The 23414-nt window shown below is 36.8% G+C and overlaps 1 protein-coding gene across 5 annotated transcripts; it reads left to right on the top strand.

Moving 5' to 3' along the window:
• Window positions 1-15759: 15759 nt before the first annotated feature.
• On the top strand, window positions 15760-20551 carry LOC116204659. Of its 5 annotated transcripts, none has more exons than XM_031536847.1 (5): window positions 15760-15990; window positions 16780-17218; window positions 18591-18637; window positions 18752-19719; window positions 20149-20551. In XM_031536847.1, exons 2-4 carry the CDS (start codon window positions 16897-16899, stop codon window positions 19697-19699), a joined length of 1317 nt encoding a protein of 438 aa, XP_031392707.1. In that variant the 5' UTR covers window positions 15760-15990; window positions 16780-16896; the 3' UTR covers window positions 19700-19719; window positions 20149-20551. The 5 variants fall into 5 exon arrangements, with proteins under 5 accessions (XP_031392707.1, XP_031392706.1, XP_031392710.1 ...); XM_031536846.1 differs by having other exon boundaries at window positions 15761-15990; window positions 16775-17218; XM_031536850.1 differs by lacking the exon at window positions 15760-15990 and adding an exon at window positions 16060-16079.
• Window positions 20552-23414: the final 2863 nt, after the last annotated feature.

Genomic DNA, 23414 nt, shown 5'->3' with positions numbered 1-23414 from the left:
CTTACAGGTTCTTGTTCTTGAGGGAAATACTTTCGTTGGTGATCTACCTTCATTGGTGTACATCTTGATTTGGGCATTAACCATTTGGTGGGTACCTTACCGTGAGACTTGGGCATCACTTTTCTAGATCTCCAAGTTCTCTTGATGGACCAAAACCAGTTCTCCAGACCTATCCCCAAATTGATATCCAACATGTCCCAACTAGAAGCATTTCAAATTTCAGGCAATAGCTTCACAGGGGATGTTCCGTCTTTCCAAGAGATGAGTAACCTCCAGTGGTTCATCTTGATTGAAAATTATCTGGGAAGTGGGCAAGCAAATGACCTCGACTTCCCCTGCTCCCTGACAAATTGCACATATCTCAGATATCTTGATATAGGTGAGAACAACTTTGGAGAGGCAGTGCCCAAATTTATCGGTAACCTGTCCATCACTCTTTACGAGCTCGTGTTGCAAGTCAATGCTTTATCTGGAGCCATTCCAAGTAGTATCGCTAATCTCATAAATCTGGAGGTTTTGTCATTATCAGAAAAAAAGTATTTCAGGTACCATTCCTCCTGAACTTGGAATTCTTAAAATGATGCAGCAATTGTATCTTGGATCCTGTGAGTTCACCGGACGGATCCCGCAATGTTGAATCTCCGTGATTTGAGCAGAAATAGTCTTCAGGGAACCATACCTTCCTCTTTGGGCATGTTGCAGAGATTAGAATTACTAGATCTTGCAAAGAACAAGCTTGCTGGTGCCATACCCCCTGAGATTATGAGCCTCTCTTCTCTATCAATCTATGCCAACTTCTCAGACTATAATTTGGCTGGAGAGCTTCCCAGGGAAATCGAGAATCTGAAAAATCTCGGTCATCTTCACCTCTTTGGGAACAGGTTGTCGGGGGAAATCCCAAACACTCTGGGTAGTAGTATATCCCTGGAGTACTTGTACATGCAGGGTAACATGTTTACAGGTCCCATTCCTTTAACTCTGAGTTCCCATTAACAATTTTACTCAAGCTTTCAAACCGTCTGATACGTGAACTGTTTAATTTAGTCTCCTTTAAAATCGCCATGCGTGCCTTTTTATTTTATTATAATTAAAAGTCCACTGGAATCATACCTCTATTCAAGGAAAAGATACACGGGAGTAGTGAACAAATAACCAGCCAAGCCCGACCCTAAAATGGGGTCTTTTTCGTCTTCAACCCAACACCTTATGGACGGTGAGCCGAAGAGGGGCAACTGTAAGCACCTCGTTCCGGCCCATGCTAGGATCATCGTTTAGGAAGCAAATCAAATCAGAGAACTGATAAAGCACCTGAGGATTACCTGTATGAAGACGGATTATCGAGAATAAGCAGATAAATCATATAGTATTGAATATCTAATTTTAACTATCCGTGCCTATTTTACAAAAAAAAATTGTACAAGTTAATTGGCAATACTGCTTTCTCTGATGATGTGCACGTAAAACGGATTTTGAAATTTATCGCTCACTCTCCAGAGAACTTGTTTAAACTCAATTGCTCGTATTTTTTACATAGAAAGGCACGATAAATTTTTCCTGATCAAAACTTGTTAATTCATATATTTTATTCAACAAGGCAGGGGTTTGAGACGGAAAAATCGATATTGTTACGTAGCGAAAATATCCATGTCGAGGTGGTCTTTAGTGAAAAAAAATATTTTTCTAAACCGAGAATATTTTCTTATAATTTTTCTCTACTCAAATGTGCTTTTAAAATCACGGAAAGGGTGAAAATAAAGGTTTTTGAAAGTTTGAGGACGGATAAGTCATTTTCGCCTGACCAAACCGATTCAACTCAACTGGTTTAAGTGAGTTTCCACCGAGGTGGAATTTTAGGACAGGGGTGCGGTTTCCTCCTGCATCCCTATATGGAGGTGCTGTTACAGCTACCCCCAACGAACATGTTCGGACAACTAGCACCTTTCGGACCACCGAAATTTGAAAAATCCTTTCATTTTCGTCCCTGCAGCTTCAAAAATTGCAAAACGATCTCCGAGCCCTCTTCCTCTATAAATAGACGGTCATTTTTCAGATTATGGACTTTTGGCCAACTTCATGTGTTGACGTGCTCCAAATGACCGACCTAAATCCCTTAATTGGGCCTAAGTTTCTTTAATTAGTTGGATAAGTGAGTTTGAACCCCAATTTCGCCAAATTTGAGCTCAAAGGTCCTATAATTTCTTGGAATCAAGGTAATGCGAGGCTCTAAGCATCTGTCCAGAGCTGAAATCAAGCTATTTAGCTTGTACTTTGGTGGATACTTGCTTAATTAGAGTAATTATGCGTAGATTAGATGCGTAGGTTGGTAGATTGTGTGAATTAGAGCTTAATTCGGATTAATTTAGTAGTATCTTGTTTAATTTGGTCAAATTTGGCTAATTAATCTTGATTGTACTTGGGAAAGACTAATTGCATGATTAATTGGACTTGATTGGTGTTAATTGAGTCAATTTCTGCATAATTAGTTGTAATTAATCTATGTATGTGTTAATTAGGCTCTAATTGAGTTTAATCTTGCTTAATTGCTCATGTTGACATTCTAATCGGGTAGTAATTAGGTCCATTTCAGGGTCAATTAGGTGCAATTTGCCTCAATTTATGTATAATCAAATTAATTATGGACTTGGCTACGTGCGATTATGTTTGAATTAGCTTAATTAAGTGAAATTAGCATGAAATTGGACTTTGTAACATTCTGGAATTTGTTGTAAAATAGGCTTACATGAGTCATTTTGATGATTTATTGCTTGATTGGGTCTCATCGTGTGTAATTAGCTTCCCATTAAAACCTTGCTTAATTAGGTCTAATTAGCTTTAATTAGCTCAAAATTGACCTCTTAAGCTTGCTGAAATTTTTTTTCTAAATTGACTCGGGATTCAATTGATTGAAATAGGGGTCGACCAGACCCAATTAAGTGTTAATTATGTTGATTATCCCTCCCTTGCGTTTAATAAGGCACAATTGTGGTCCTTTCTTTCAATTTGTGCTTCGATTGATGTATGAAGATCATGAATGAATGAATGATATGTAGGGCTGAGTGGATTAGGGTCCGATTGAATCCGATTTAGCTTAATTAGAGTCTAATTATGAGTAATTAAATCAATTTATGTGAAATTGACTTAATTAGTGTTTTGGCCTTAGGAATTGGAATCCGATTGAGTCTAATCAAGTGTCTTTAGGCTTGATTAATGTGGATAATCATCTTTGTGAGTGTTGGCCGAACTTGTGTATGTCCAATTGAATCAAAATCGATCAAACCGTGAAATTAATATATTGATTTGTAATAATCATATATATTTGACTTAATCACACGAGCTTGGGGGTAATTAGATACAATTAGGGTGTCTTAAGGGCAGGTCATTAGGACTCGAGGTTCCCTAAACTGGATTTAAATCAATCACTCGATTTAGTTGAAACAATAATTCGGCTTTTTGAATTCAGTTGAAAATGGATAACCATGTATATTGACACATATAACAGGGAATGGTAATTAGTCGCTAGTGGAGTCTTAGGAATAAATGTAAAGGTCAAATCGACCTTGAGGGATTATGATCAATTTTGTAGAATTTTGGGGATCAATTGGCTAACTCATGTAAATATAGACATGTAAATAAAATTGGATAAAATCATAAAATCGTGAATAAAATGTGTAAATATAGAGATTAACTTAGAATTTTCTAGGTTAGGGCCCTAGGCCCATTTTTTTCTTCTCGGGCCTTAAGCCCATTTCTAAGCTCGTTTGGGCCATTATATGAATGTTAGTCTGAATGTATGGCACATGTATGAATTCTTTCTTGACCCAAATGTGTGGTCCATTTTGAGTCAGACTGTATAATTGTATAAGCACGTATACCGTGTGAAGTCTGTATTTTATTCTTTAATTTCCTCAAACATTCGCAAATGTAGACTCAAACCTAGGATTACATAACTTGACTTTAACTAATAAAAAATGTTAGAACTATTAGAAGTCTAGGAGGGTACCAAAAGGGCGAGTTATTGGCTTGCGGGCTTTTAATCTCGTAATAAAGCTCCCGGACTCATTTCTCTGGTTAGAAAGACCGAGTTGAACTTAAATCTTTAGGTGGTTAGTGTCCTGACCCCCGTAAGTGACTTTGGGTGGCTCACTGGCCAAATTAAACGGTGTAGTAGCGACTCCAATCCCTAATTGGGTTCCAAGCCACGTGTACTAACAAAACACCCTGAAAGTCGGCGGCGGATGCCTAAAAACCTTGTCCGCAACAACAATATATCCAAAGAATGGATATAGACTTATGTCATATGGCATTCTTGACCTCCCTAATTTGGCGGACTTTAAAGTCTACAGTGAATGCATAGAGGAGAAATAGACAAACATCTAGAGATTAGGTGCTCATCTAAGTTCAGGCATTATAGAACTATTTGTTCAAATATTTGTGGACCTTTTTCGTATGGTTTCTTGGAATGATCAACAATGCTTAACTTTATTCATAGATGACTGCTCTTGATGTGGCTACCTGTATAATTAGTGAGAAATCTCAGCCACTAGATGTGTTCAAGTCCTATAAGGATTAAGACCATTAGATCTGACAGTGGCGTTGAGTACTATGGTAGATTTGACGGGTTATGTGAACACTGTCCAAGATCGTTTGCTAATTCCTAGAGGAATACAGTATTGTTCCAAAGTGCACCACGCCAGGCAGTTTTATGGTGTTGCTAAACAGAACACTTAAGAATATAGTATGGAGCACGATTATTCATTCTACCTTACCAAAATCCCTCAGGGGAGAGACATTAAAAACCACAGTTTACTTAATAGAGTTCCAACTAAGGAAGTACCGAAAACCTTGTATGAACTATGGATGGGCAAGCAGCCTAGTTTAAAGCATTTATTCATTTGGGGTTGTACGGCTAAGGTAAAGCCAAATAGGCCAAATGAAAGAAACTAGATGTGAGGACAGTAAATTACCATTTTTTTAACTACTTTGAAAGATCCAGGGGCTACAAATTTTAAGATCCCATACTAAGTGATTCTTTGAGACGAGAAAATGCCCAATTTTTAGGGTGTTGAATTTGGGGAAGATAAGGTTAAGGGAGTCTTTGAAGAGGAATTTTTTCTCTTCCTTGCAGTTGTTGTTGTTTCTGATGTTGATCTGACAACAAATTCAGAACAGTAGGACAACCATGAAGTACTCCCAATGCAATCTCAAGAGGCTACTCTAGAATAACAAATTCAATAACCTCAAGAACAGGTGTAACAAAAAAACTTTGTGTCAAGGGACCCAAAGAAGATGGATTGCAAATTAAGAAAATTTATTTACGGGCTAAAGCAATCATCTCGTCAATGGCGTCATAAATGTGGTCAAGTTATTATCTCATTTGGTTTTGAGATAAATGCGGTTGATGAACATAGATACCATAAGTTCAGTGAGTGTAAGTATATTTGCACGAAAGATTGCAAATCATGAGTTATAGCTGTTGCTAAAGGAGACAAGTTCAGTATCAATCGGTGCCCCAAGAATAAGTTTGAACAGAAACAATTGTAGCAGATTTCCTATACATTTATAGTGGGAGTCCAATGCATACACAAGTGTATACGGTCCGAACATTGTGTAAATAGTTGTCATATTTGGGAGGTACTTAAATAATTCCGGTGTGGATCATTTTGGTAAGCAGCCAAATAGGTTTTTATGGTATTTATAGAGAACAAAGTGTTTGTTCTCACTAAATTAATTCAGTTTGAGATCATTAAGTATCGGATTCCGATAGATGCCATAACGATTTAAGATCCACGTCTACCAATGTGTATTTGCTGGCTGGAGTAGCCATCTCCTCGAAGAGTATTAAGCATATGCTTATCACTTCTTCAATGATAAAGGCAGAGTTCATAGCTGTTATATGGTATCTAACTATGGTATATGACTGCGAAATTTTGCCACTGGGGTTGCGAATTATGTATAATGTTAAAAGACTACTAAAGTTATTATGTGACAATAAGTTATTAGTCTTATATTCCAATAATAACTAAAATCGTTCAATTTAGAGTGACCAGTAATTTATAGAGCACATCAGTAAAACTCTCATGATTGCAGATTTGCTCACTAAATGTTTACCGCCCACGGTCTTTTCTGAGCATGTTGCTCATGTTTGTGTTATTTATGAGGATATTATGGTTTCGTGGGGGGTTGTATTTCGATGTTATTCGGTTGTCCTAGTACACAATGGGTAATTTCTATTATTTATTCGGAATATGGTTTATGGTTCATTCCACTCTGGATTAAGCACTTCTGATCTCAAGGAAGAATAAAGTGGACCAATTATGGTTTCGTGGGGGTTGTATTTCGATGTTATTCGGTTGTCCTAGTACACAGTGGGTAATTTCTATTATTTATTCGGAATACGGTTTATGGTTCATTCCACTCTGGATTAAGCAATTCTGATCTCACTGAGGAATAAAGTGGATCAGTTAAAAATAGGCATGTTTAGATCACATTGCATGTAATTTCCATGCTACGTATCCATATTTGATCTATGTCATTGAGTATATTGATGTACATAATCATTGATAGGTCTAGTCACGATAAATGTGTGATGAAGATTGCTTTGGTCTTATGTTCATATGTTCAATGGACTAGATTGTTAGAAATGTCCGGTAGGGATAGCAATTAAGAGTGCTCTTACAGTATCGTAATACATAACTAGACAGTGATATATATGTCCGCCCAAGTGGAAGATTGTTGGATTTTATTCAATAATGTGATCCAACAGATATATTAATTAGTTATATATTATGTGTATCTTTCTTGTTGGTCTGATTAAATGATTTACTAAAGTTTTAAATAATGGGCCTTAATGATATCTCGATAGAGTATGGGGTTTAATGTGTAGATACCGTAAGGTAATTTATGACTTGATGATGGGCATAATTAAAAATTACAATAACCTCGGGCACTTTGATGCAATTAAGCGGTCCTCGAATCGTATGTTAAATAGATGTTTTTCTAAGGTCCCGTTGCTCAGACAGAGAAACACCCTCCATCATGAATTATAGACTTGGAAGACCGCAAAACCCGTTTCTTGCTTATCTCTTGCTTCCACAATTACTTCAAGTACGCTCCGATCACTCAATTGATTCAATGATATCGACATGTGAGATCTTGGTATTTCAGGTAATTCAATTTCTAGCAAAAACTTCTTAACAAAGTACGCGCTAAGAAAGCTGGGCTGATCACAATTAATGCTTGAACATAAATAATCATCCATGTAATATACCATTACAGTTCAAGGTCAGGGGTTCGAGTCTTGTCGATTGAGAAAATCCACACTAAAGGAGTTTTATTCCTTAGTGAGTCGATCTGGCTCCGCTGAATTAATCGGGGGTCTTTATTGGGTTTCCAAATATTAAGATACACACAAAATATATGTATATATATATATAGTTCGTACTCCTACAAAATATATAAGATACATATGAATATAGTATGTCATATACAGATGCATGAATGCTAAGTTTTGAAGTCTCCTATGCTAATGGATGTACTGGATCATCATATATACATATAAGCTTATCATCTAGTCAAAACTCGAGTATGCTAAACTATCTGAGTTCTATACAAGTCAAGCATGTTAAACATTGTATCTGAAAATTTATATATATGTCATATGTGATCATAGAATCTCGAGGTATGTAAAATACAATGATAAGCTGGCCATGGCATTGAATACTATGGTAGATTTGACTAGTTAGGTGAACACTATCCAAGATTATTTGCTAATTCCTAGAGGAATACAGTATCGTTCCACAGTGCATCATGCCAGGCAGTTCTATGGTGTTGCTAAATAGAACACTTAAGAATATAGTAAGGAGCATGATTATTCATTCTACCTTACCAGAATTCCTCAGGGGAGAGGTACTAAAAACCACAATTTACTTAGTAGAGTGCCAACTAAGGAAGTACCGAAAACCTCGTATGAACTATGGATGGGCAAGCAGCCTAGTTTAAAGCATTTATTCATTTGAGGTTGTATGGTTAAGGCAATGCCAAATAGGCCAAATGAAAGAAACTGGATGCGAGGACAGTAAATTACCATTTTATTGACTCCTCTAAAAGATCCAGGGACTACAAATTTTAAGATCCCATACTAAAGGTCTGTTTGGCTTTAGAAATTTTTTTAATTCAACTCCACTTATCTTCAATTCAACAACACGATTATTACTTTTTCCTTTTTCTTTAATTTTTTTAACAATTCAATTCAATTTTTAATATTAAGTTCTCTCAACTATTCATTACTTTTTTCGTAATTCAACAACGTAATAATTATTTTCTCTCAACTATTTATTACTTTTCCACGTAGGTGTGATTATAGTTGATAAATTGCTCTTCATGCGTGGTTAATTACTTGCAATACAAATACAATGATGCGAAATCGATTGAAACCAACCCGTGGTCTGAGCCAAGCCGACAACAGAGAGAGGACTACTTTTAACTAGTAGGTCGACAGCACCATGTTATCTCAAAAGACCGTGGGGGGGGGGGGGGGGGGGGGGGGGGGGGGGGGGGGGGGGGGGGGGGGAATAAGTAAGCTGGATCCTGTGATATCATAAAACAATTTAGAGCGCTCCTCGATGAGAGCCCAAGCTTGAGCCCATAGTCATCCCATTCCATGGTCCCGGCCCATTTACTGCCATCATACTAATCAATCTAGGCCCATTAACAGCAATAGATAGTAAAGCAGATCGGCCCATTTCATATCATCAGTCATCAACTTTTCTTACTTGATATCCTCGGTCATCACTTTAAAAACACGTGCATCTGACCATTTGAATACATGTGTACGTACATGTGTCATAGTCCTATGGCCCTGATCGCTTGTCTGAATTTGGGGAATAATGCAGTGGGGCCCACTTGAGTATTATGATGATCATGATGACTGATGGTGGTGGATGTTGGACCAATGGATCCTGGCCCCTCTCCTACCGTAAATTTTACCATGGTAGTCATCAATTGTCAATAAATGTACCGGCAAGGTCGACCGAAGGGATATCTGTGAAGTACTCTTCACGGGCTAATTAATATCGTGTACCTCTCTTTAGATGAATTGAGTCGGCTATATGATGAGAAAGTGTGGAAAGACTCTTCGACGATCATGAAACTTTCATTAATTAAAAAAAAATCACGTACCGATTAAAGGATTAGCGGAACTAGAAGTCCTAAAGATTTGGTCGATGGGGACGTGTACCGCCTTAACTTATAGATAGAAAGCATACGTGTGTGTGAGATTACAAAAGCAAGGGGCTTTTATTACTGTGATTAGTTCAAGGGAAAGCTTTCCTAACATACTATTGTTCCACCTAATCCCCGATTGATTTGGATGTCCAAATTAATTAATCAAAGAGGTTCTCTCCGGGCCTTTCCCAAGACCACACGCATATCCCAACTTATCGTCAGATCTCCACCTATGATGGCTTCCGATAGAAACTGTAACTTCACATCAGTAAAATTGACCTATCATTTTATTTCGTTTTATTTATCATTTTTATATTAAATTAATGAGTCTTTTTTATATTGAAAAAGAGAAAAAAAAAATATCGAACTCCACAATTGTCCCTGATAAAATCAACTATAACTTCTTACATAAAGGGGTTGCCGAGGCAAGCAACAGCGACATCATTTAGACATTATACATGTGTTTCGTTCCAATTATTAATCTGGGAACATTTGAGTTACCCTAAGAGGTATCGAATAAAGAAGAACACTGAGTCGGTCGGTTTATATCGTAGGATACATATGGAAAGAATCGGGACGTGATGGAATAGGCGCGAGGGGTGAGAGAGGGATTACCTTAATTTGACAAACCATCAACCTCTATATTGTCTAGACTTCTCACTCAAAAGAAGCTCAACCGCATCATCAACTAAAGCTTTGAAGGAGAAACTTGGCCATTTTGTCGTGCATAATTCACTTTCTTTTCTTCCTATATATTATTTAATTTTTGCTTGGCAATGCCACGTCCAACCTTTCTCCACCTAACCGAAATTAGCTCGTTCTGCACTCATACTGAAAAAAATTAAATACGTCTGAGTAATTGACATTTTATGACAGTATCTATAATTGTAATATATCTTTGACAAAATCGATCTTGGCCGATAATCCTCCCGCCGTTCATTGCAGAGTGCCTTAAGGTGACTGGGGGCGACATGGCCCCGAAAACGGCAGGGTTTGTGTGCTGATGAGATTTGGTTGAGCAGCAGGGGTATTATAGAAATTGCGTCAAGCATCCATGGTGTATCCCTAATTGTCGAAAAGATGGAAAACGGAAAACTGGAACTCTGTTTCCTTTCCTTTCCAGAATGAAAACGGAAGACTGGCTGTCTTGCTTCTTCAGTTAACGTGGATGCCATGTGGCACATGGTGATAAATCTTCACCTCCATTCGGCCGAATTATAAAACAGAACGAAATTCTTAATAATTAAAAAAGGAGCACGAATTGGTAATTCCATTATCAGAATTATATTCGAAATCTCCTAAATATTAAGCGAAGGCGAGTGCCGTTTTGCTTCACCTTCTTTCTTTCTTTCTTTCTTTTTTTTTTGATAGGTACTTCACCTTCTTTCATGAGTTTATATAAAAATTGTCACAATTACTAAACGCTAAAATGACTTGCAGAGAATACATCAAACATGAGTAACTGCAGGCGGTGGTGGAGCACGTATATCGGGAGGCGAATAGATATGATGATTGGCTAGCAAATTATGCATTATCACTTTCTATCGGTGTGCATAGACCGAGTATCTGCCCATCTGGGCTAGATTTCCTCTTATTTGGAGATTTTTTTTTGCTGAATCCTTCTGTTTGAAGATATTGTAAGGATTACTATACCTTAATGACTTTTTTTTATATTAATAAATATGGAGCAGTGAGCCGTCGCATCTTTCTCTACAGAGCTGCTCTCACATGGCAGTGTTATGATCGACATGGCTAATCTCATAGGACCAAAGCATTAGCAGTCAGCAGCTTACTCAAACTCCCTAACGTTCATGGGAACCCTCGATAATCTTTTCTCATTCCTGACATAAAATCTTATTTCAGGAGACTTATGATTACATAAGAAGCGACTCAAACTTAAAACGTCAAAGACTCGAAATAACTAGCCAAAATTTTTAACCACCAGACCGTGCCGAGGATCAAAAGTGTACTGTAGTGCAGAGGTAATCGGTCGTTTCAAATGGGAAACGGGGATGGATGGGGGAATATTGCACCAAGTAGGTGGGGGGGGGGGGGGGGGGGGGGGGGGGCACGCGTCAGAGTATTCAAACCGCAAGTGTCGGCTTCCACTGTTTGGGCATATAGCAGAAGAAGAAGAGTGTCATGTCATGCATGTTTCTGTCTTGGTTGCTTGTCTTCTTCGGCTCTATCCTCTTTTTCTTATTGTTCTCCCCTTTTTCCACCTTTGCCTCTTTTCCCTTTCTCACCTCTCACTGTACATATTTTTCTCGATTTCTACTATGACCGCACTATCAACGACAAAAGAAAAATAAAAGCAATTTTTACGATAAAAGAGAATATAATATCGCGAGACACGTTATTCTTATCCATTACGGAGTGGAGTTCACTTGTATTTTATTCCACTTAATTTTAATTTACTTTTTATTTCATTCAATAACATAATCATTATATTTTTTCCTTCATTTTTAATGTAATAATAAATTATCTCACCTAATTATTCTTAAGTATTATTACACTTAATTTTTTTAATATAAAATTCTCTCAACTATTCATTATTTTTCCTTAATTCAACAATACGATCATTATTTTTTTATTTTTCTTCAATTTACTAATAAATTCTCACACATATTTTTTCCTAACCATCGTTACAACTCCACTTAAATAAAATGATAATATTTGGAGTTGAACGCCACCGATTTCATATTCGATTCTCGTCATTAGGACTATCTGTGTCAATTTGTTTAACTTTCCTTATGAAACTCATTACCAATATGGATTGGTTTAAGTAGTTTGTTACTGATCCTCTTCAAACAAGAACTTGAGTTCATGTCTTATGTATGGACAGAAAATTCATAATTAGAAAATTATGAGGCTCGTTTGTAATTTAAAAAAGATAATAATATTTCTTTGCATACCTGATAATTTTTACAGAAAAGCGTAGGAGCCTCTTCTGGTAAATAAGACGTGGAAGAAACAACCTGTAAAGAATCCAAAAATATTAGGAGATAGATGTAAAATAATTTTGATTAAGTGATTTAGCGCATATTTCTCTTAATCAAGATTTCAAATGTATTGTGAAAATTTATAATTGAGAGAGTTTTATTCTTAGTTGGAGAATCAGCTCAAACTGGACAGGGTGCTGACCGAAAAATAAAAAAGTGGCATTTGAAACATAGAAGTTCAAAAAAATTTGGGATATAATAAATTGACGTGGCGATTATTCGTTTAGTTACTCTGAAGAACATTAGATAATTCATATTGCCATGTTGGGTCTTGTGACACCTTTTTTATTTTCTGATAGAATTATTTCATATTGGAATATAACAGAGCATGCCAAAAAAATGTATACAATTTAAGCTTATAATCATAAATTTCGGGAGTTTTCCCATTGAAGTAATTACTAGCCAATAAGCTCGCTGGTTGTACGGGATTTGTCCTTAATCATTATCAAGAAAATTTTCAATTGATAACTCTTTTGATAGTTTTTTTTACAATTAATTGATAAATCGTTATAATACTTGTTTTCTTATTTTGTCAATCATTTTTAACTAATGAATAAATTAAAATAATAATTTCCTCAATAATTATCATATTTGGTTTAATAAAAATTATATATAGATATATATCTTTGATGATGATGATAATAATAGTGTAAATTATATAAACTTTAGGTATACGAAGAGTCGATGAATGAGAAATCTACATTTCAAATTTTTGGACAAATGACATACAATGGTGAATGCTCTAGCAATTATTTATTATTCATCGATTGGTTCAACAATAATTTGGCATAATAATAATAATAATAATAATAATAATAGTCGTCGTCGTCGTCATCATCATCATCATAGTGTAAGTTATGGAAATATTAGGTATACGAAGAGTCGGTGAATGAGAAGCCCCTATTTCGAATTCTTGGATAAATGACGTACAATGGTGAATGCCCCAACAATTATATTATAAATAGATACATTGGTTCAAAAATAATTACGTATATCCCATTTTGGCATCATAATAATAATAATAATACTAATTTAGTGTAAGTTATGGAAACATTAGGCATATGAAGAGTCGGTAAATAAGAAGTCCCCATTTTGAGTTTTTGGACAAATGATGTATAATGGTAAATGTTGTCGCAATTATATCTTATAAATAAATTAAATTGGTTTGGTTGATGGTCTTAGTCTAAAACTTTTAATATATTGAGTAATTAATATTCATGTTTAATATTCATATTAGTATGGATATCAATAATAATATAAATTTTAATAACAAAATATTAATGATATTAATTTGAATATGGATTAAAATGAATATATTTCTATTCGATTGTGGTTATCGACATGGTTGTATATTAGAAAATCAGTTGTACTTATCAATTTTCCTTTTGGAGTTGCACTTCTTTTCGCTTTTACTTTTCTTTTTCAACTCATAAATTAATTTATTTTATATAATTTTTTTGGTTGGATTTTTTTTTTGTGGTTGTACGTAGGATATTATCATTTTTTTGCGCGAGATACTTTGGTTGGGTGTGAACGTGAAGAAAGCTGGGGAGGAATGAGTAATGCGCACTCCGCGTACTGCAGAAGAAAGTAATAGTTCGGCCGGACGGCGCGAGTCAATAAAGGTCAGCTCCTACCCGCCCCTCTCCCTGCCTCCCATTTGACTTTTCCTCGTTGATAAAACGAATTCATATCATCGATTTGGATTGATTGACGTATTGTGTCGCTTTTTTCCTTTCCTTGAATAAGGTGTGATTCGAGTTGAATACGGAGGGTTTTATCCGTTAATAGACTCGAATTTGAATTGGCGAGAGTCTATTAAACTTTCGAATATTATATAGTGCATATTGAGAAAAGAATTTATGATTGTTTAGTAGGATCGAAATGGAAAGGAATCAACATAAATCATCCTATATTTGTAAAAGTCGTGTTTACTATTAAGAGAGTTGTCCTACATCGGATGTGGACGAGAAATTAAGGGTGTGTTTGTTTTTAAAAAAATTTTCAATTCAACTCAACTCAATTTCACTTATCTTTAATTTAATAACACTATTATTACTTTTTTTTTATTTTTTAAATTTTTTTAACCATTGAATTCAATTTTTAATATTAAATTTTCTCAACTATTCATTACTTTTTCACAATTTAACAACACAATTATTTCTTAATCATTACTTTCTCTTAACTATACATTACTTTTTCATATTTTTCTCATAATTCAACAATACAATCATTACAAACCAATTAAAATCAAAACTCAACTCAACTCAACTCTAAATCTAAACGCACTCTAATTGTTTCTGGATACTTCCTAAAGGGCTTTATAGCGTCAAGAGATGTCTTTTAGTAATTTTCGAAGATTGAGAGCAAAAATTTTACACGGTATTGAATATAATTTTTCTTTTTTTAAACAAAGCTTGTGAAAAAAAAAAGAACTAAATTTGAATGAGAGTGGAATGATAGTTCATTCGTCTCATCAGTTAGCTGCCAATGCGTTCAAGAACATAAGTTGAATTGACACGCGATAGAAAGTGGTGAGAGTTATAGTGCCACATTTTATGATATGATAAGACTATGTTCTGTTTTCGATATGTTATCAACCTAAACTAATGGATTGTATATGTGGCCGTTTACTTACGCGATGAAATTTCACATGTCGTATAATGATTGCATCTCATTTCGTCTCTTTCATCTCAAAACAGAAACACGTACGGTTGGGGAACGAGGTCCGGCTTGGAAAATGGATACAAAGTGATTGACCCGCTACATGAACTTGCAAGATCAATCGACAAGTTGTAAAATCGTGTAAAACCACGTGAATTACAAAACTAATCATATTTTTTTAGTAGATGAAATTACGGAAAATATTACTCTTGTCATTCCATGAGATCGAGCATTAAATATTATTTCTCATATCAACAAGTGCACTTTTCGATATTCGAATTTGTGTTCTCTTCCTTACGGTGGGTGGAGTCGCTTAATTTACCTTTGTAAAACCGATCTTAACTTACTTTTGTTATTCAGCTGAAAACAAAACACAATTTCGAGTTAGTATACAATAAATTGCGTTAAAAAATGCATGTAAAATATATTCAAGTAAATTATTTATATTTTCTTAATAAATTATTTAATTTCAAATAATTTACTTATTTTTTACAGTGTTATTTGAATTATAAGTAAATTACTTAAATATATATTTAACATCCATTTTGAAATCAATGTACTATAGAATTTTCACATATCGTAGAAAGGAAAATGAAAAATTGGAAGTGCTTCCACCTGCATGTTTTCTGGAAATCATAAATTCGGGCGATGACATATTACGTAGAAAAAAAATTTAAAAAAATAATGGCCCACATAAATTACGTGAAACAAAAGCCACGTAAGGGCGTGACCCCTCGCCGTTAACCTTGACGTCCGTCCCACTCCCTCCGCAGGAGGAAGAAAGTCCACCGGGGAAACGTTAACGCCGTCAACCGAATTGTCCCGACTGAAACGACTCCTCTCTCTCTCTCTCTCTCTCTTCCCACTCTTCACTTCTCTCCGTCTTCTTCTGTCTTCTCTCTCTCTCTCTCTGCAAAACCTCTCGCTGTCTCGTGGCGGAGAGAGATTTTCCCACCACAGCTCCCCGCTTTGGCTTTTGCTCTGCTCTGTTCGGCTCCACCACGTCGTGTTCGGTCTCTCTGTGTCTCCGCTCCCAGATTCCACCATTGACGGCGACGTCTCAGCGACCTCTCCGGGTCTGATTCATCGCGCGCTTGATCCCGTAAGTGTCTGCCCATCGGTTCTTCTTCTCTACCACTGACGATGCTCCTCTAGTTTCATGATTCTCCATCTCCTGTCCCGTTCCCGCAGGTCTGTTAGCTGAAATTATTGTTTTCGACTGTGGCTCCCGTGTTTCTTGCGGTGATTTCGGATCTTTCTGACTCCTAGGATGTTTGTTTCCTTATGAAAGATGGCGATTGAATTGGACACACCCTCAAAACCCTTTCGATTCATCGTACATAGTCGATTCTGATCCATTTCGTGCCTCTTCACCCGGAAAATTGCGACTTTGGTTGCTATTTGATTGTTTCCTGTCGTTTGTGGGTCGTCTTTATCTAGGTCGATTGGGGTTGGCATAATGAAATTATCGAACTTGATTTTTTTTTTTTAGCTATTATCTTCTTTTCGCCCTTCTCTTGGATTCTTAACTTGCGATTTGCGTTCTTGAAGATGGTACAGTGAGTGCACTGGCAGTTTGTACTGTTCTTTCAGGTATAATTACTTAATCATCGATCACTTTCTTCAGAGAGGAGAAGCTTCAATTGGAAGGAAATTTCTCCGTATTTAAGCTGTATTCTTACAGTCTCGCTTACCAAAAAGAAAAAAAGAAAAAAAGGGTTTTTGCACGGTTTTAAATGACTGATTGACCATATATTTGATCTGGAAAATCTATGCTTGAGCATAGGTCCAAACTGCAATTCCTAAGCTTATCTGTTGACGTTTATTTCTCACAGTTCTTATTGCTAGACATTTGATTAGTCCTTCTGTGCCGGCATTTTTGTCAGTTCAGGGTAAACAAGGATCCAAGTGAGTGTGTTACTCGCAGAGATGGGGCAAGTGCCAATGGCATCGCTGTGAGGAACGAGAGTTGGTAACTGTAGAAGGTTTGGTTCTGGTGTTTCTGATAATGGGTTCTGCTTGCTGTGTTGCTGCTAGAGACAAAACCATTGCAAGTGCGCCGAGTAATGAATTCTTCCAGCGAAATCTGCGGCATTCTCCTACGTGGAGTTTTCGATGGGAAAATCGGGGTCGAGTAGCCGGCGAGGAGGCTTCTGTAGGTTGGTTGTCTGATGGAATAAGTCGTAATAATGGTTCTGATAATAAGTGTGAAACTGCGTATGCATCAGAGGATGGGAGCTCTTTGGACAGTTATAGCTTCCAAAGACGTACATGGCCAAAATCCCCGTTGTCTGAAGGAATGTTTGGGCATGCGAGAACTCCTCCTTCCGGTAAATCTTTATATCTTCCTCTTATTGGGAATCTCTTTGGGGTTTAGTGTTCTCGTGTCTTTTAATCTTAATCTGCTTAGCGACCTAGTATATTTTAATCTTAAACATCTCAACCTATTATAAATGGAAGAATTTTTATCATGTTTTACCTGTGATGGAAGTGATTATAACTTTTATAAGATCTATCACTAGAATTTACTGTTGCAACTTAAAGGTCCAAGCTTAATACATGCATACAAGACGCATTTAATGGATACTTAATTATTCTGGTTGAATAAAGACGTACAAACTTCCCTACCAAAAAGGAAAGACATACAAATTTCTTGCTAGCTCTTTCTGTAGAAAAATCTTGAGCACAGGAGAAATTGAACTTAAGATTAAGGCATCGGGGGGGACTAGACCAAGGAACGACTGCAACTCCAGCACAAACTTCCATGGAGCTTGGACCACATGTTCATTCATGAAATCTTCATGCATAAGTTGGCTGATAGGCAGGGTGGGATGTCTGTGATTATTTATAGAACTCGTGAGCATTGAATATGTCAAAAAATTATCTTTGAAGTACTTACATATAATGAGGAAGATGTTTCAGCCAATGAAGGTTAGTTAGTGGCGTCCATCATAATTTGGATTGGTAGTAATTTATATATTCGTAGTGGAACCACAAAGGGGTGTCCAGCATAATTTAATTGATGACGACTACTCGTCGCAAAATTGGCAGTTTTTATCTCCATTTAACATTACAAGACATTTAAAGAGGGTTGTTCAGACGTTTATTGGACATATACCCTTTATTATTGTAAGTGCTTCACGTAATTCAGTATGAGAGTCATCTAACATATATTCCCCAGTAGTAAGTGCATATCTGGCAGGGACCACCTAGCCTAATAAATGTCCTCTTTACTACGTCATGGAAGTTCTTTTGAGATGCTTCTTCAAGATCTGTTCTTTATTAGTTAATTGTGATGGTACATTCCGAGAAAGTATTTGGGCAGTGATAATGTGCATGCCATTTGTTAATTTTTAAATCATACTAATAAAATTCAAGGTTAAAGTGAATGCCTGGCAGGGTTGACCCTGCCTACTACTATCAGTGTGTTTACTTCATTACTGAAATTCTTTTGAGATCTTCTTCAAGATTTGCTATTTATTGGTTAAGAATTTGGCGGAGCATCTATTCTTATGGTAGTATGTTGGCAATGAGAATATGCTTGTCCTTTATTGTTCTTGAGATCTACTGATTTGTGCATACATTCTTTCATAACTTTTTTGATTGGTCGTGGAGCATCGTCTTCAAAGTTAAATTAACATTTACTCTCAGTTGACTGGTAGATATGCTGTAATTTATTAATATTTGTTTCTTTATATCCAGAACAATCAATTTCAAGAAATGTCTCAATGGATGCAAATTTGGAGCAGGCAAGTCTGGATCAATTGAGGATGCTCATGTGCTTCTTTTATCACTGCAACGTTTTCTTGTGCTATATATCTTAGAATGACCCTCTTTTTTGTTCATTTTCATGAACTTTCTAGGCGGAGTCAAAAGAATCTCCCCCCATCTTTGTTCCATCTCCAACAAAATTGTCATTCTCCTCCTTGCCTTCAAGTTCCTCCATCATGGCATCACCTCCTTCCTCCAAAGTTCACATGCAGCCTACTAGTTCCAACCCTTCAAGGTGCACTGAACAATCTCCTAAACAGTGCGTAAATCAAGAACCTGGCAGCAAGGTTCCCAGCCTTTCATCATCGAATAGCCAGTTAACTACTGAAGAGAAGCCAGTGCTCCCTCCATGGTGCTGCGAATCTACTAGGGCCTCCTATGGAGGGTCTTCAGATAGTTGGTCAATGAATGCGTTTTCAGAGCTCATGGCCTTTTCTAATGGGAGAAACTGGTCCTTTGATGGCGAATCCTTTCATGATAAATCATCAAAATGTAGCAGTCGAGTATCAACATATAACTCCGTTGAGAGGCAAACATGTGGAATTTGCTCAAAGCTTCTGGCTGAGAAATCCTTGTGGAGTGGCCAGAAGATTGTTGCCAACAATGAGCTCTCTGTAGTCGCTGTTCTAGTATGTGGGCACACCTATCATGCTGATTGCCTTGAGAGTATGACGCCGGAGATTGATAAGTACGATCCTTCATGCCCGGTCTGTACTTTTGGAGAGAAACAAACCCTTAAGATGTCCGAGAAAGCTCTGAAGGCTGAGCTGGAGATGAGGTTAAAGAAGGGCAAGAGGTGGAGAAACCAAGTTGTTGATATTGATCTTGGTGGTGAGTATGCCTCACTTGATCTCCATAAAGGTATAGGGTGCGAAGAGAAGGGTTTTAGGCTTGAACCCAGTTCAGGCACGAGAAGCTACTCGCCGAAGCCATTCCTTAAACGGCACTTTTCTTTTGGATCAAAAGGGAGCAGGCACTTGTCGGAGAACACTAGTTCAAGGAAGAAAGGATTCTTTTGGTCAAGATCTACCAAGGAGTGAGATTCTTTTGCTGTTTAGAGGTGAGGTCCTTGGCATCTAAGTTACTTCTGATTAGAAGTGCATTTGCTTGTTAACATCCAAGAAAAAATGTCATTGAGAGTTGAAAGCCGGTATCAAATTACATGCCATGGCTTATTGTGCTTCGAGAAATCTTTTCTCATCTGAAAATTCGCGTCTTTGCAAGGGGGCATGGATTTCTCTAATTGGTCATTTTGTTTCCTGAATGAACACATATCTATACGCCAGCTTGCTTCCAGTTTTCTTCTACCCGATAAAACCGGAAAGCATCTGTAATTCAGCTGTGTGCTTGATGAGAACAAAGCTGATGGAGAAAAAAGAAAAAAAACAACGAAGGGTCTCTCTTATGGTTGCTCATTTTAACACCTTTCCGCTTGACGTCTTATGCTGTGTTTCTGTTTTTGTTCCCCCCTCTCCCCGCCCCCATGCAGGATTCATAAGTGATCTCGCCAACAACCTCAGTTGGGCAGAGGAAAGCGAGGAAGACTACACACATCCTATTCAGTTTCCTATGGATCTTCTTACACACTGTACAGGGAAAAAAAATACATGAAAACGATTAGGGGAAAAAGTATAGTTTTATTAGAAGGGAAAAATATAAGCTATTAGGTTGATGGGGAAAAAAAGAAGAAGCCGCAGCATTATGTGATCCAATTCGATTGTTTGTACAAATCATTTGTTTTCTATGTTTGTGATTCATACCCGAGTCCATGTGACTTTTGGAATTTATGTAATGCTTGTAAACACTGAATGTATCGAGTTGGCAAATTCGATTATGTGTATGTATGTGGAATAGATGGTTGAACAATGCATCTGGTTTTCTTCTTGATTTTGGTTTTTGAGGTTCTCTCTGTGTATCGAATTTTGATATATTATTATCATGAATTTGATGGTTGCCTTTTCTTTTCTTCCTTGGCTCAAAAGATTTGCTGATGTAAAGTTCAGCTCCCAAGATGAATCTGCATAGCATGGATTGGAATCTTCTGCTGCGGTAAATTTCGACTCTAACTAATTTCGATTCGCTTATTGTTGTAAGAACCGTAGAAATATGTTTTCTCATGTACAAAATTTTCGAGGCATTCGGAATTTGGATCAAAAGGAGATTGCCATGAATTTTTATTTTTTTTTGGTTGAAAGATTGCCATGGTTTGATGATGAAAAGGATGGCAGTATTAATGGTAAACATAATGAATAAAGAAAATAAATGCTCTTTGATGATATCAGAAATTCCCATGATGCCCTGAGAGATTCCTTATCTTATATTCTCGATCAACCATCTGATGATTGGCCTTTTAGAAAAAGAAAACCCTTTCTCATGGATGGTGGAATCAAAAGTCCATCTGCGTTACAGCAAGGCATACGTTGAAAGCTATAGAGCTACTAATATGACAGCAGGTCATGATAACTATCACATGGAAGTCGTGTAATGTGTGTGGATTCAGCGCACAGCACCATATTCGACGGTTTCCATCGCTGCGTTACCATGACTCAGTATCATGCTAGAAATTTGCTCTGAAAAGTAAAAATTAATATTCTCAATAGTTGAAATTCTCTGTAGTGTCGATACATCAAGTTGCCCATAATAATTAATATATAAATGTTATCAGCGGTAGTGAATAACTATGATTTTACTAATTTGAATGGAATATTTGCTTGTAGCGTAATTGGGCTCATATTTCATAAAAGAAATAAAGGATTAAGACGAACAATAACTTAGAACGTGCATTATGTGAATCGACAGTACGTACTACGCGCTCCAATTTTATCGCGATTTCGTAATTTCGGGAACCCATCATTATCTTCTTGCTCCATAAGGTATCAGCATTCCTTGATGGTCGTAGTGCGCTCTGATTAGAGCTACATGAAAAAGGGGTTGTGAGGCACTTTCTTCTCTGGAAATGCGATGCATGAGTTCATCCTTTTTCCAGTTAGTGTCACTTTCAGGGTTCTTACAGGCAAATGCTTCCTCAAAGCTTCCATTCATGGCCGCCCACTATCTTTCTGCACTCCATGCTTTTCTCTCTTTTCCAACACCTGTATAGTATTTGCCACAGCGATATCCTCCCATTCGCCGATTCGGGCGCTTACGTTGTAACATCGTCGTAAGATAGCACATCTTTCATCGACAACGAGTCTTACAAATCACCCTTTTCCTCTTTTTGATACCATTTCGATCGACATTCTTTCATTCTTATTTTATATTACATAGTTAGGTCGATCGTTTTTCTTTCAATTTTCAAATGTTTCTGCCGTGTCCGTGTCTAGTTATCTATCGGCATGGATATCGAATGCACCATCTTAATAATCTCTACTTTCTTTGCTTTTGGCATTTGTTGATGAAATTAAATTTTTTCCCAAGTTTCTGCTAGTGCTCCTATATATATGGTTTTCTATGGAAATATATTTATATATATGCGAGACGAATCTTTCACTATTATTTTCGCTTAGGAAGCACAATTTTTTTTATAAATATAATGTATTGCTTACTTCACATGTAAGGGATTTTCTAAAATCCAGAATATAATAATTTCAGTCTTAAAATTATAAAAACTTCCTACATGCAATAACAAAATCATTGCTTACTTCAATATCAATATTAGAAAGGCCTATTATATATTTTGATTGTCATGTCCTTTATATAAATCAAAACGGAATATTTTTGTGGAATAAATTTTTTTGGGTGAGGGTGCAATAAACTTGAATTTTGTGAGTTCCAAGTTTTTGGATACATAGACCAGATAGATTTGAATGCGGAGATCACATCGATTTCTTTCTAACTATTGTAAAGCTAGAAAGTCCATAGAGATCACATTATTGTGTTTTATTATAAAGAAGCTAAAATCGTTGAGAATCAAACCTGAGAAAATTGTTAATAAAGAAAATTGGTAGTCGACAGCAAAATGGGTTTCCACTATTATAGTGCGTTTGGATTGGACAGGAGGGGAGGAAGAGTCATATGGAATTTGTAGAAATTCCTTTCCTTTCCTCTCACTATGTTTCTCTCCGTCCGAGCGGAGGGTAACGGTATTATATATAATGCAAAATCTAAAATCCACTAAAAACATCTCGTGATCAAAGTTAAACTGATGTTTGAACGAGATTGGACAGCTTCTAGTCTCATCGTAAAAATATGTACTTCATTTCTCTAGAATCTAGATCATAACAGTTTCAATTAAGTTTGTTTCAAGGAAAATGAATTCCGGAATTTTCCAAACTTTTTCGGTTTTTGTTCCGCAGAAAGTACAAAAGTCAACGGAAGTCATCTTTGGTCGATAAGGAAAACGGTTATAATCTTAGGAAAACATTTTAGGACCAAAATCTTCGCAAAACATTTTTCACGAATGAGAGAGACCCGTCTGCTTAATGATTAATCACACCACGACACATCATATCCATTTACCGCCACCTCGGGTCCTTGAAATCAACCCAATCGCCATCCATCATTAGTGGGTGCCAGTCGATAGTCGGAAATTGACAAAACAATCGGCCGAGATCATTAATGGCCGTAGAAGCCACTGGCGACCTTGGTTGTGGCCACTGTGTCCACAACAGTTCTCCCCATCCCAAGAAGCGAGATCCCAGATCTAGGATCTCGATTCTTGGGTGAGGACCACCATGTCTGCCCACCACCGGCACCCTCTTAGTTTATGGTGACCTTTGAGGTCCTCGGTGACCTGGAGGGGGTGGGTGGTGGTCA

The sequence above is a fragment of the Punica granatum genome, chromosome 4 (assembly GCF_007655135.1).
Source record: "Punica granatum isolate Tunisia-2019 chromosome 4, ASM765513v2, whole genome shotgun sequence".
NCBI classification, from domain to species: domain Eukaryota; kingdom Viridiplantae; phylum Streptophyta; class Magnoliopsida; order Myrtales; family Lythraceae; genus Punica; species Punica granatum.
The sequence above is the reverse complement of the archived record's forward strand: the minus strand, read 5'-3'. Positions and strand labels throughout refer to the sequence as shown.